At 39.3% G+C, this 15,903-nt stretch overlaps 1 gene segment (V, D, J or C); it reads right to left on the reverse strand.

Moving 5' to 3' along the window:
• Positions 1-6,091: 6,091 nt before the first annotated feature.
• LOC121492638 lies at positions 6,092-13,782 on the reverse strand. The segment is given in 5 exon segments: positions 6,092-6,203; positions 6,294-6,301; positions 11,778-12,064; positions 12,165-12,239; positions 13,674-13,782. Coding segments are annotated over 5 exon segments (591 nt in total).
• Positions 13,783-15,903: the final 2,121 nt, after the last annotated feature.

The following is a 15,903-nucleotide window of genomic DNA, read 5'->3' on the forward strand; positions in this document are numbered from 1 at the left end:
TTGGTTAGGTTTATTCCTAAGCATCTTATCATTGGTGCCATTGTAAATGAGTTCAATTCCCTAATTTCTCTTTTATCAGTCTCACTGTTAGTTAGTTAGAGGAATGCAGGTGCCCTCTATGCCTTGGTTTTGTCTCCTACCATGTCGCTACGTTGCTACATCATTTCTAGAAAATTTAGGTGGTGTGTCTTGGAGTTTAGAGACAAATATCATGTCCTCTGCAAAGAGGGAGAGTTTGATTTCTTCTTTGCCATTTTAAATGGATTTTATTTATTTTGTTGTCTGATTGCTGATGGTAGGAATTCGAGTTCTATAGTGAACACAAGTGTTGAGATTGGGAATCCCTGATGTCTTCGTGAGCTTAGGGAAAACTCTGGTTTTTTTTTTTTCCCTACTGAGAATGAGATTCACCGTGAAAGTTCATAGATGGCTTTTATGAGATTGAAGAATGTTCCCTCTATCCTCCACCTGAAGAGATTTAGTGAGGAACACATGCTGAAATTTGGCAAAAGAAAAAGAGAGCTCACCTGTGACCCAGCAATTGCAGTTGGGGTATTTAACACCACAATTGTACAGTTGTACCGTGAATCCAGGGCACCTGTCCACTCCCCAGTGTTGATAGCAGTAATACCAATAAGAGTCAATCTGTGTGAGAAGCCACAATGTTCTTTGACAGATGAATGGATAAAGATGTTATGGTTTTTACATACAAAAGAATATTACTCAGCCATTAGAAAGGATGAATAACCACCATTTGCTTTGATGTGGGTGGAACTGGGGGGTATCATGCTGAGTGAAATAAGTCAATTGGAGGACAAGCGTTTTTCAAGTTGCTTACACATTTATATATCTTTTATTGGGAAACATCAACTCATGATTTAAGCTCATGTCTTGACTGGATTTTTTGTTCTTTGAGTGTTGAATTTACTAAGTTCTTTAATGATTTTGGCTAATGGCATTCAAATAATTCCTCATTTGTAAATGTATTTGTAAATAGCTACTCTGATTCTGTTGGTTGTGTTTATGTTTCTTGACTGTTTTCCCTCACAGACCTTTTTATCCTCATGAATACCCAATAATTCATATTTGCAATTGTTTCACTTGCCTTTGGAAAAATGTCTTGTAATACTTTGGTCTGGACATTATCAGGGAGGTTACTGCCTGGGTTCTGATGGATTCCTGTCTCACATATAGGTCTTTCATCCATTTTCAGTTTATCTGTGTGTTTGGTGTAAGAAACTACACCAGTTTCATTCTTCTGCATATGGCTGTCCAAATTATCCAACATCATTTGTTGAAGAGACTCCCTTTTTCCATTGGATACTCTTGGCTGCTTGTCAAAAATGTGTTCACCGTAGGGTTGAGGGTCCATTTCTGAGTTCTCTACTCTGCTCCATTGATCTATGTGTCTATTTCTGTGCCAGTACTATAGTGTTTTGATCATCACAGCTTTGTAATATAGCGTGGCATCAGGCATTGCAATGCCGCCAGCTTTGGTTTTCTTTTTCACTATCCCATTGTATTTGGGGTCTTTTCTGGTTCCATTCAAATTTAACGATTGTTTGTCCTATCTATGAAAAATGTTGATCATATTTTGATAGAGATTGCATAACTAGATTTCCTTGGGTAGCATAGATATTGAAGCAATATTTTTTTCTAATCCTTGAGAATGAAAGATTTTTCATATCTTTATGTCTTCCTCAATTTGCAACCTAAGTATTCTAGCGTTCTCAGTGTACACATATGATTTTATTCAATATTTGTTATTTTTGTTGTGTTGTTGTAATTGTACATGACATGGACTCCTGGGTTTCTCTTTCTACTCTATCATTGTTAGTGTAAAATGTGCCTGACTTCAGTGCATTGAATGTATATCTTGCTATTTTGCAAAATTGCTGATTCAGATATAAAGTGTTTTCCTGGAGTCTTTTGAGTTTTCTATGTGGAGTAGCATGTCATATGTGGAGAGTGAAACTTTGGCTTATTCCTTCTTTATTTGGAAACTTGTATTTCCTTTTGTCTGATTGCTGAGGCAAGGATTTCCAGCACTTTACTGAAGAACTTTTTTGAGAGTGGAGATTCCCGTCATGTTTATAACCTCAGTGCATGATATACATCTTTCTCTGCTTTTAAGAGAGTTAAGTCCAGACACCTCTAAATTGAAATTGAGTTAGTGGATAACCTTTTTTATTGCTAACGGACATCCAGGAAAACTGCAGTAACAATTGTTATATCAGAACTGGTTTAAACCGAAGACTGAAATAAGAGATGAAGAAGAACACTACTCCCTAATGAATGTGACTATCGAACATGAAGATAACTGACATTGTCCAGGATAGTGACCACACCAGAGGCCTTTCTTCTGTTGCTTGGATTGTTCATGCCTCTGTAGCCTCGTGTCCATGATGCACTTTATGCTCCTTTCATCACGCTTGCTGGTAGATCTAGGTGGTCCTGTGATTCACACTGAGTGCAGTTTGTCTCCTGTGAAGCATAAGTTGATGACCATCAGGATATTAGTAATGTATTTGTATTTACAGACAGGGATAAACAACGCATGGGAGTGATTCATAAGTGTAGTTTAGTGTATTTCTCTTCCTATGACAAGTACATTTGTAGTAAACACTGAATAGGTCAACATAGAATCCTGTGTCCAGAGAGTCTCCCTGAGTTAAATATTTGAAGGAGAAGAAGCCCCAGACCCTGGCACAAAAGTAGCAAACAAAGGATCACAAGATTCAGCCTGAATATTTTCTAATAAATTTATTTTTATTGGTGTTCAATTTGCCAATATATAGAATAACATCCAGTGCTTATCCCGTCAAGTGCCCACCTCAGTGCCTGTCACCCAGTCACCCCCACTCCGCGCCCACCTCTCCTTCTACCACCCATAGTTTGTTTCCCGGAGTTAGGAGTCTTTCATGTTCTGTCTCCCTTTCTAATATTTCCCACTCATTTTTTTCTCCTTTCCCCTTTATTCCTTTTAATTATTTTTTTATATTCCCCAAACGAATGAGACTGTATAATGTTTTCCTTCTCTGATTGACTTATTTCACTTAGTATAATACCCTCCAGGTTCCTCCACGTTGAAGCAAATGGTGGGTATTTTTCGATTCTAATGGCTGAGTAATATTCCATTGTACACATAGACCACGGCTTCTTTATCCATCATCTCTCGATGGACACTGAGGCTCCATCCACAGTTTGCCAATTGTGGACATTGCTGCTATAAACATTGGGGTGCAGGTGACGTGGCGTTTCACTGCATTTGTATCTTTGGGGTAAATCCCCAGTAGTTTATCATTCAATTGCATGTAATTACTTCTTCCTTTATTGATATTATTTTTCTGAATTCTTCAATTTATTTATTTTTATAAATGCACTATATATGCTTACTATTTCTATTATTTATTTATTTACTTATTTATTTATTTACTTATTTATTTTTGCATATTTTTATTGGAGTTCGATTTGCCAAGATATAGTATTACACCCAGCGCTCATCCCTTCAAGTGCCCTCCTCATTTCCCATACCCTGTCACCCCGTCACCCCACCCAATCTTCTTCCACTACTCCTTGTTTGTTTCTCAGAGTTACTATTTCTATTTTCAATTAACTGTATTTTATTTTTATTTTAACTTATTTTTTGATATATATTCTTTCAAGAGTCAGAACAAACAAACCCAGGATCTTCATTTTTTGATTTTTGTCTTTTCTTCTCTTTATTCTTTTCTTTATAGGACAAAAATGAAATGAATGAATTCACTGAGAATGAAGAAGATGTAAATATCGAGGGAAGGAATATACTAAATGCAGATATCAGTAAGATGTCTAATGTGGAATTTAAAACAATGATTGAAAGAATACTAGCAGGATTTGAGAGAAGGAGATATGACCATAGAGAAGACAAGAGAGCTTTCCTTTCTGCTGAGATCAATCAAGTAAAATCAAATAAAGTAAAATTAAAATACTATAACCAGGATCCCTGGGTGGTGCAGTGGTTTGGCACTTGCCTTTGGCCCAGGGTGTGATCCTGGAGACACGGGATTGAATCCCACATCGGGCTCCCGGTGCATGGAGCCTGCTTCTCCCTCTGCCTGTGTCTCTGCCTCTCTCTCTCTCTCTGTGTGACTATCATAAATAAATAAAGAAAAAAAATAAAAAAAATACTATAACCAAGATGCCATTTCAATGGAGGTGATTAATATGATGGGTGATGAAGCAGAGAAGTCAGTCAGGGATTGGTAAGCTATAATTATAAAAAATAATGACAGAAAAGAAAAGGGAAACAAAGGTATAGACAATACATGCAGGCATATAAAACGCAGAGACTTATGAAGTCATAACGTTTGTGTGATATGAGTCCCAGTGGATGAAGAGAGAGGAAAAAGAGGCAGAAGTTATTTGATCAAATTGTAGCTGAACATTCCCCAATCTGGAAGCACACAGACGTCAAAATCCAAGAAGCGTGAACTCCCAATGGTCCCATCATGAGACTCCAACTCCTGATCTAACTGCTCCCCTAAGGACCCACCTCCTCCTGCCATCACATTGGTGTTAGGTTTCAACATGAGGATGGTAGTGGTCACACACAGTTAGAATATATCAGGACCTGAAGGTTCAATGAGTAATTCCCTGCAGGTAGAAGGTCCTGCAATCCAGTTCCTCACCCTGAGGATCCTTTTGGGACCTGTAGAATCTTCTGTTCTCTGTGAGAACACAGAACACACATGACCTTCAGAGCCAGCTGGTGACCTTGGAGAGAGGGCAGATTCTACTTGAGACTCTGGTAAATCTGGGTCCCTTTCTATCATCATTTTGTATTGTGTGATGCTTCCATGGATCATTGTTCACATTTTCCAAGGTTTCAGATCTTTTTGTACTTACAATGACCAGTTCTCTCTCTATTGTCTTCCATTTTAATACTTGTTTATTGTAATTATTGCTTGCATCACATCCACTGTCTCTTACCTTCTAGACCCTTAATCTCCAGTCCTCTTCTTCTCTTCCTACTAGAAACATGGGAAATCAAAAAATTACCCACAGATTCACTGTCCCTTGATGCAGGGGGATCCAGAATCCTCGCAAGCCCCGACTGGACAAGGACCCCGTCCCCACCATTGAACCACAGCACACACCCTGAGCCACTGTCCTATCTTGGCTCCATCCACGCACTTATGACTTTCTGAGTGGCCTAAACTTTTCCCAAAAGACACGCTGGTGAAGGTGATAAAGCTTTTATACTCTCTTGTGTGTGTGTGTGTGTGTGTGTGTGTGTGTGTGTGTGTGTGCGTGCACACGTATATTTGTGTATTTTGCAGACTCCACAACCACAAGATATACTGGTTGGGGTTCTTCTGCTTTCCCAGGTTGTCACAAACATTCATACTGAATGGACGGTTCAAGACAGGGACCCCTTCAGAGTATTTTTTCTTCTCTGCTGTTCATTGTTGATCCCTCTGTAGCCTGATGTCTAGCAAGGAATTTTTGCTCTTGCTAAAAATATTTTCCATGGACCTGGGTGGTTGTGTCATGCACAGCATCTGTAGCTTTGACTGTTACAGAGGACAATTAAATTATCATGGAAGCATTTCTAATTAATTGGTATTTAGGAAAAATAGTAAGCAAATCTAAACAAATATCTCTTTTATGCATATAAGGATAATTTTTACCAAGAAAAGAAAAGAAAGAAAGAAAGAAAGAAAGAAAGAAAGAAAGAAAGAAAGAAAGAGAAGAAAGGAAAAGAAAACAATATTTCTACATCACAGAATAAATAGGGAAGTACAGAATCCTGTGCCCAGAGAGGCTCCCTGGGGGAAACAGCTCCATGGAGAGAAAGCCAGGACCCTGACAGGAAACCTGCCCAGAACCTCCATCTGCACCTGCTCTTGGGACTTCAAGACGGAAGTGGTGAGGAGTGCGCACTCCCTGGTGGTCCCGACCCCCTTCTACAGGGAGGTTTGTGTCTGGGTTCACACTGAGGTCCCCTCACTGTGTCACTCGCACAGAAATACACGTCCGTGTCCTCAGCTCTCAGACTGTTCATCTGCAGATACAACGTGTTCTTGGCGTTGTCTCTGGAGATGGTGAATCAGCGCTTTACAGCATCTGCGTAGTATGTGCTACCTCCAATATCACTAATAGCTGCGACCCACTGCAACCCCTTTCCTGGAACCTGGCGGAACCAGCTTATGTCATAGCTACTGAGGGTGAATACAGAGGCCACACAGGAGAGTCTCAGAGACCTCCAGGCTTCACCAGGTCTCTCCCGGACTCCATGAGCTGCACCTCACCTGGACACCTACAAACACAAGACATCCTGGTCAGGACAGTGTCCCTCATCCCGTGTTTCTCTCACTCACGTCCACTCATAGTCGAGGTCCCTTGTTCTCCATGAATTACCTTTTAAAATAGTGACCAGGAAAACCCAGATGAGCACAGACTCCATGGTGAGTTGTCTGTGTTCTGTCCTGATCACTGAATGGCATCACCTGGGGATCCTGGGGCTGGGGCTCCTCTCCCAGCTGCATGGGTCAGAGCTGGGCTGACTTAACAGCAGAGAGAAGGCCCTATTTGCATGTCCTCTGACTATATAATCAGTTCCAGACTTACACTTGAGTCTTTAAAAGTCACCAAAGTATTGCATCAGAATTCTATAGAAATTTGTGTAGCTGGCACTATGACTTTATGAAGTTCTAATGTGTAAGCAGAGTTATTTGCATTTCTGGATGCAGTTTCAAAAGACACTCATCAATGTATGTAATTCTCCATCGAGTATTTTATCTCATTAGTAAATTTTAATCCTAAATATTTTTGATAACCTTTAAGGTGGATTACTTTGTTAATTTTGTATAGGTAATTTACTGTTAGTTTGTAGAAACATATCTTCTTTTTATGTGCTGATTTTATATCCTGATTCTTCCTGAGCTAATGAGTTATTTCTTCCAGTTCTTACGTGAGGTTTTTACTCATTGACTTTATTAAGACATTGTCATAGACAAACAAATTACTTTCTTTTCAGTTTACCAAGTTTTCTTCTTCCTCGGTTTTCAGGTAGGTCTTCCAGTCTGTGGCAGAAAACATTTCCTTCTTGTCTTTTGGATCCATTGTCTGGTCTAATCATGCAGTTGATATAAGGCAGACCTAGAGGAGACAATAAATTTAATTTTGCATCCGGATGACCTGCCTCATATAAACTGAGAGTCGGCAACTCGTCTCAGGACAGGTTGTGTCTTCATGTCTTCTGCCCATTTCTGATTTAACTTTTCCCCTTGTGTTTGTTTAGTTTGATAATTTGTCAATTTTGGAAACCAGCATTAATCTGAAGATAGATTTGCAAATATCTTCTCCTATTCATTTTTTGATGATTTTATTTATCTATTCATGAGACAGAGATGCAGAGACATAGGCAGATGGAGAAGTGGGTTCCCCACAGGGAGAGCCCTGGGATTATGCTCTGAGCCAAAGACAGATGTTCAAGCTATACAAGCATCCATATCTTTTCCCATTCATTAGGTTTCCTTTTAATTATGTTGAGTGTCTCCATAGCTGTATGACAGCTCCTTCCTTAATGTAGTCCATAGAATTCAATTTTGATTTTGTTTTCCTTCCCTTTGGTGAGTCGAGTACCAAGAACTGTTGCAACTGAGGTCACAAAATCTCTTGGATTTTGTTGGTTTCCTGCCTCACATTTAGGTCTTTCATCTACTCTGAGTTTATCTTTGTGTGGAGTCTAAGAATGTGGCCCAGGTTCATTCTTCTACTTGCAGCTGTCCAATGTTCCCAACACCAATTGTTCAAGAGATTATATTATTTCCATTTGATAGTCTTTTGTACTTTTATGAGGATAAGTTGACCACAGAGCTGTATGTCCATTTCTGGGTTTTCTATTCTATTGACCTATGTGCGTGTTTTACTGCCATTATTATACTGTCTTGATGACCACAACTTTGAAATCCACAATTGTGATATCTCCTGCTTTGGGTTTCTTCAACATTCTTTTGCTGAGTCAGAATCTTTTATTTTTATTTACAAGTTTTAGGATTGCTTTTTCAATTTCCTAGAAAAATGTTGGTGGTGTTTCCATAGGGTTTGTACTGAATGCATAGACTGCTGTTGGCAGCATAGATAGTATATCAATATTTATTCTCCCAATCCATGAGAATAGAATATTTTCTACATATTTGTGTCTTCTTTAATGTCTTTCATATGTATTTTAGAATGTATAGACTATAGGTCATTTCTGTCTTTGGTTAGGATTATTCCTCATTGTCTGAAGTTTTTGATGCAATTATAAATGGGATAATTTGATTATGATCAACAATCTTGATTTCTCTTTTTTCTGTTTCATTTGTACTACATAGGAATGCCACTGACTCCTTGTATTGATTTTGTATGCTCAGGTTTTGCTGAATTCTGGTATCATTTCCAGCATTTTTTCGATAGAGTCTTTGGGATTTGTCCTTAAAATATCTTGTTGTCTATGAAGAGTGAAAGTTTGATTTTTTCTTTGCTGATTTGTATGACTTTTCCCTTTTATTGTCTGATTGCTTACGCTAGATGTCTAGTTTTATGTTTTATTTTTTTTTATTTTTTTTTTAAATTTTTTTTTTAATTTTTATTTATTTATGATAGTCACAGAGAGAGAGAGAGAGAGGCAGAGATACAGGCAGAGGGAGAAGCAGGCTCCATGCACCGGGAGCCTGACGTGGGATTCGATCCCGGGTCTCCAGGATCGTGCCCTGGGCCAAAGGCAGGCGCCAAACTGCTGCGCCACCCAGGGATCCCTAGTTTTATGTTTTATAACAGTGGTGCCAGTGCGTAGTCCTGTCGTGATCCTGACCTTAGAAGAAAAGCTTTCAGGTTTCCATGTTGAGGATAAGATTCTTTGTGTATCCTCTATAGATGATTTTTATGAATTTGGGTGTATCCCTCTATACCTACACAGGAAAAGGTTTTTATCAAGTAAGAATACTGTCTTTTGCCAAATATTTTTGGCATCAGTTGAGAGGATAAAATGAAATTTATCCTTTCTTTTATTAATGTCGTTATCACATTGATAGATTACACATACTGAACCAGCCTTGCAGCCCAGCAATTAAGCCCTTTTGTTTTTCATGAATAATCCTATCAATATATTGTTGGATCTTGCTGGTTAGGATCTTGGTGAGAAATTTGCATCCAGGTTTATCAGTGGTATTGTTCTGTAATACTCCTTCTTCTTGGCATGTTTGGTTTGGGGTCAACTGACATCACAGAATGGGTCTGGCAGTTTTCCTTTAATTTCTATGATTTGGGTTAGTTTTAGAAGAATACATATTAATTGTTCTTGTGGAATTTCCCTGGGGAATCATCTGTCTGCATCATCTTGCCTTTGGGATATTATGAATCATGATTGATTTTTATTTCCATGTATTTGTTCTGTGCAGCTTGTCCATTCATTGTTGTTTCTGTTTCGATAGTCTTTATGTTCCTAAGATTTCATCAATTTCTCCAGATCACCCAGTATGTTGACTTATAACTGCTCATTATCTATTCTTATACTTGCTTGTAATTCTTGGGTGTTTGTTGTGATTTCGTCTCATTTACTCATGATTTTATTAGTTTGGGTATTTTCACTTTTAAATTGTCAAAACTGTATAGTGTTTTCTTACACTTACTAACTCCCATGCAGGGACACTGGCCCCTGCCCATCTCCCCTTCCACTACCTCTTGTTCATTTCCCAGACTTAGGAGTCTCTCATGTTCTGTTACCCTCTGAGTTTTCCCACTCACTTTCTCTCCTTTCCCCTTTATTCTTTTTTTTTTAATTAACTTTTATTGGTGTTCAATTTACCAACATACAGAAAAACACCCAGTGCTCATCCCGTCAAGTGTCCACCTCAGTGCCCGTCACCCATTCCCCTCCAACACCCGCCCTCCTCCCCTTCCACCAACCCTAGTTCATTTCCCCAAGTTAGGAGTCTTTATGTTCTGTCTCCATTCCTGATATTCTTTTTCACTATTTCTTATATTCCTTGAATGAATGAAACCATATAATGTCTATCCTTCTCCGACTTACTTACTTCTCTCAAAATAATATCTTCCAGTTCCACCCACATTGAAGCAAATGGTGGGTATTTGTCATTTCTAATGGCTGAGTAGTATTCCATTGTATACATAGACCACATCTTCTTTATCCATCATCTGTTGATGGACACCGAGGCTCCTTCCACAGTTCAGCTTTGGTGGCCATTGCTGCTATAAACATTGGGAATGCGAGTGTCACCACATTTCACTGCATCTGTATTTTTGTAGTAAATCCCCAGCAGTGCAATTGCTGGGTTTTCACGAAGCGCCAGGGGAAGTTGAAGGATTTTTAGTATATAGAACTAGACATTAAATTATTTAAAAAATTGAAATAGAAACAGGAATCTATGTTTGGTGTCAGGTGATGAAGGTCAGTCGAATCGCACCTGGTAAAATCATTGACCTCCGACCTATTCCATATAGAGGAATAGGAGCCTCAGATGAATGTCAGTGGACACTTGTCCATGCTTCATGAGTATCCAGCAGCACCCCATATTAACAGGCCTTTTCCATTAGTGCAGGAAGTCACCAAACAATAATGGGATGATGGGTGTCTGGACACCTCACCTGAAAGTGAGGTGCGGGCTTGGGTGAGTGAGGAAAAGCAGCTGTGGTTTGAATTACAAGCCACATGTTACCACAGTGGAGTCATGATGGTTTTGGTTAATTAATATCTGATCCCAGTTAGGGATAAAATGGATCAATCAAACATTTATAATCTCATTACCCCATATCCCAATGGTTATGAAATTTGAGGTATAATTTCTCTCTTTCTAGAAAAATTAGATGAAAATATCTAAAGCATAGGGACATTTTAAAAAGATTTAATGTATATATTATGATAGATTTTCTGTCAGTTCTTAAACACTCCCATTTTCATTGCTGTATTTCAGGAATAAAAAACACCATGTCACTTTTCAGATCTTAAGTTTTCTGAAGTGTAAAGGTCAATAGATTTAGTCATATGCAGCACACGGCATCACCCTCAGCCACCTCCAATGGATCCTCATTTCTTCCATGACACCTGACATGGGGATCAGCCCTTCCATGCTCAGAGTCTCAGGAATGGACATTAGTCCTGCTCCTCACTGGACATCATCTACACCTTTCCAGGAGCTTCCTGGTTTTACTGATTTAATTGAATAGACTTGAGTTATGGATAATATGTTAATGTTTATCAGTTCTTATGTTCTTCCTTCCCTCATATAGAAAGCAATTAAACAGAAGACCAATCATTTAATTAAAAAAAAAGAGCAGTTAAAAACAGTATATGAAAGTAGACACTCAACTCTCAAATCAAATACTGTATAAAACCTTAAAATAGAAAGATTAATTATGTTTCATAGTATAACTCATTATATACTATTCAGATCAAGAAATTGCCCCTTGATAGTGTATTGACTCTTCGGTTTCACGGAACTACTAATTAATAAATCCCTGAATAATATAATATTTGGTCATTAGAAACATCTTCTTGAGTTACACTATGAATTTAAGGGACTTAACACAGTTTAGGTTGTAATTAATTTTACAGATTTTATTTAAATTACTGTTTTTAACATGTAGTGTAAGATCAGTATATGTTGTACAATGGAATGAGTCCACTCTTCCATCAAATGTCTGATGACCATCAAAACAGTTCCTGATTCCCTTCAACAGGGAGATTTCTGTCTGGACTCACACTGAAGTCCCCTCAATGTGTCACTCACACAATAATACACAGCTCTCAGACTGTTCATATGCAGATACAGCATGTTCTTGGCATTGTCTCTGGAGATGGTGAATCGCCTGTTCACAGTGTCTGCATAGTTTTTGCTGCTTCCACCAGTATTAACCCATGTGACGCACTGCAGCCCCTTCCCTGGAACCTGGCTGAACCAGCTCATCCAGTAGCTCCTGAAGGTGAATCCAGAGGTCACATAGGACAGTCTAATCGATTCCAAAGGCTTCACCAGGTCTCCCCCAGACTCCACCAGCTTCACCTCACCCTGGGCACCTGCAGACACAAGACATACTGGTCAGGAAACTGTCCCACATCATGTTTCTCTCACTCACCTCCACTCACATAGTCAAGGTCTCCGTTCTCCAGGAATTACCTTCTAAAATAGTGACATGAAAAACCCACCAGAGCACAGACTGCGTGGTGAGTTTTCTGTGTTCTGTCCCAATCCCTGAAAGGGGTCACCTAAGGTTCCTGGGGCTGGGGCTTCTCCCCCAGCTAAGGGTTCAGGCTGGGCTGGCTTAATAGTCGAGTGGGGTGCTATTTGCATGTCCTCTGACTACATATCAAATTTAGCAGCTAGTATCCTTATGATACAGTTGCTCAGAACACATGCGTGGATCATGGCAGAGTTTTGCGGACAGGATATGTGTCAGTAAATTGTGCTTTCTCCAACCTCATTTGCTGCCTGATTACTTATCATCAATTATCTTCCATTTTTCCACATACACACTCAAGATAGGTTATGAACATAAAAATTTTCCACCATTTACAGGTGTATAACTATTCACTGCAGAAGAGAGCTTGTGTGAATGTCTGAGATGACACAGCAGTTTGAAGTGAGTCCCAGTGTCTTGGCTGTGCTCCCCACCATGGGAACTGGATCCTCCCTGAGCCACTTCCAGGAAGAATCTGGACATGAGATTTGTAGGTTTCTGTAATTTCCAGAAGTACCAATTGAGTGATGTGTGGATACCAGTTCTCTCAGTCACACAAAAATGCAGACAAGTAGAAACCTTGACGGAGACTCACAGAGCTGACGGAGATGTTGTGGATTCATCTGCCACAGGGGCATTTACACCTCCTCTCTTTGTACATATGAATGGGAATTCTAAATAAAGATAGAAGAGTGGAATGATATTAAAATAATTAATTCCATAAAATGTGACCATAAAGGATGTGTTGTAGAGCCGTGTCCTCATCTATGGCATGGACATCATTGTACTTGTACACTCACATATATTGCCATGAAAAATATCAGTTATATTGATCCTGGAGCTTGTCCTTGGCAACTTGGTTACAGGCACTATGATTGTGTATTCAGAAATTGAGGACTCTTCCGTATTTCCCCAGACTAAACAAACTGTTTACCATGTCCCTACATGATGATGTTTGAAGAGAAAAATGCTTTATTATCTTCTATATTCATCTGGCAATGTTCACTTGCACCGTTGTCATATTTTGTCTTTTGAAAATAATGAATCTATAAACATACATGTTTGAGGCTCCTTGTAAACGAGATTTTCTGTATTTTTGTGTGAATATTTAGGTCTTTGTTTGCAGGTTCATGCTAAGGTTCCGTTTTTAATTTTCTGAGTAACCTCAATACTGTTTCCTGGAGTTGCTGCATCCCTGTCCACCCACATATTGTGACCAGAGAATTCGGAAAGGCCTCAGTTCTAGTGGAGGTGGTAGTAGGTGTCATTTATCAAGCAGAACAGACCACACCCAGTTAAAACTTATCAAAAATCCTGGACAAGGACCACATACTGCCCACTGCAGACAGGGAGAGCCTCTGTAGGTATTAGCTGATGGAAAAAGATGCCAAAACAGAAGAGCCCAGTGCATGCAGCACTCAAAAGAGACACTCTCTGAGGTGACAGACCATACACTCTATATAACCTCTTCCTCGAAAAACTGTTCCTTTTGGAGGAGTAATCATAACTGGCTTTTCTAACACAGAGAAGAAGGTAGACGGTTAGAGAAACTGTCATGGTGGAGGAATTCAATTTCAAATTTCACTTCTGATCACCATCAGTATTTGGTTTCCTCAGACCGATCCTCATAACCCTGCAGTTTGAGCAGAGGGCTCCTCTTATATGTCCATTTGCAGGACATTTCTTCACTGAATGGATCGTGTGTATCAGGAAGACTGCCAGCAGTCCACACCCTCCAACTGGCAGCAACATCCACTGAATGGTGATAGAAGGTGGTGATAATAGTCCTGCTATTCTTATCTATTGGAGCTCATCTGTTGTCCCCCATTAAGCTCCTGTGTCACTGGAGACAAGAATGAGATCGTGTGCATAGTCCTCAGGTGGCAACTGTCACTTCCTGCAAATCATATCATGATTGTATCATACTCAATGGAATTTCTACATTAAAAGAGCTCTTGAGTGCATAGAAGTGCTGGATCAGGGGAAAGAGGGATATAAGATTATGATATTTTGTGATAAATGGCAGAGTGATATTTAGAGTTTCTAGGTAACACAGAAGGTAGTTATCCCAAAATCTCTGTTTTTTTTTTAACTTTAAAAACAGGCATTTATTTTTTGCATCAAATACAGATGTTCCAAATATCCAAAGGATGGAATAAGGCGGGCTGGCCTACAGTCTAAGGCTAAAAAGATTGACCCAAAAATGATTTAATTCATGTCCAGTAAAGGAAACGTTATCACCACAAAAGGCTAAATAAAAATAACAGGATCTTAGAGAAGTTAAAAGTATTTTTCTTTTTACATTTTTAAATAAAAAGTATATAAAGAGATGAGAATCCTTCAAGATGACTGGCATAAATGGCCAACGATTAGTGTAAAATGCAGTATAACGCAAGGAGAAATAATCTGTTGTCTGCATGATATGTGCAGGGCTGATGGAGTATTTTAACCATTTTTTCTTTATTTAAATTCAACTTGCCAGCGTACAGTATACCATAGTGTACCACCCTGTATTTGTCACATCATATGTGGTAACTGGGTGATGGGCATTAAGGAGGACATCTGATGTGGTGAGAACTTACTGTTATGCTGTATGTTGGCTAAATGATTTTACATATCACATCATCTTTCAAACAAGAAAGTACTGAGGATTTTGAAAAACACCCATTTTTGGGGTCGCTATAAAAACTGAGTTCTGGGGCACCTGAGTGGCTCCATGTTTGAGCTTCAGCCTTCAGCTCAGGTCAGGATTATGGAGTCCTGGGGGTGAGTCCTACCTCAGGCTCCCCAGAGAAAGCCTGCTTCTCCCTCAGCCTGTGTCTCAGCCTCTCTCCGTGTCTTTCATGAATAAATAAATAAAATATTTAAAAGAGATAAAGCAGAGTTCAGGGAGGAATCTATCCCCCAAACTACAAAGAGGCATGCGTATCCACTGACATATCTGTGCTCTACATGATTTGTGGAGAAGCCTTGGATTTCCCTAGAAGTGAGAGGGTTTCCAGGTGAGATGACCATTGGATCCCTGAGACTTATATTTCCCTCCACAACCATAGGGAGCATCCGCCAACTCATTGAATCCATGAATACAAGAATAGAAGGCAGAAGTTCTATTGGAAGGCAGAAGTTATCTCATTTATTTCTGTCTTAATGTCTGTGCTGAACATCTCATGTTATCATCTCCTACTCTTAGACTGAGCAACACACATGACCTTCCCTGGTTCTCATTACAACAGATCAGAATGATTTACACCAGCATTGACTCTGTGGCTCTGGGATGCAGCGGACAGATCACGGGTCTTGTCAAGCTCTGTTATCCTAGGATCTAATTATATATTTTTTATCCAGATGAGATTAGAGATCATAATTAAAAAGAGTTCTACTTTCTATACAACCTTGATGACATTTAGTATCATCATAGTTTAATTTATTCAATTCTGTAATTTAGTCAATAGGTGGTGATGTAGTGGTGTATTGTGAGGATCATATTTACATTTATCATTTACCTCTTTCCAGGGAATAGAACATTAATCTGTTACATGTTTCTTAAAGAACTCTTGAGAATAGTGCCGCCATCAGGGACGTGGAGGATGTAGGGTTGGTGATGCTCCCCACATGCCTATTCACTATTTCTATTTGGGCTCCATCAAATCTGAAATGCTCTAGAAGTCCCCTATGGGC

This window comes from Vulpes lagopus, chromosome 6 (assembly GCF_018345385.1).
Source record: "Vulpes lagopus strain Blue_001 chromosome 6, ASM1834538v1, whole genome shotgun sequence".
Taxonomy (NCBI): domain Eukaryota; kingdom Metazoa; phylum Chordata; class Mammalia; order Carnivora; family Canidae; genus Vulpes; species Vulpes lagopus.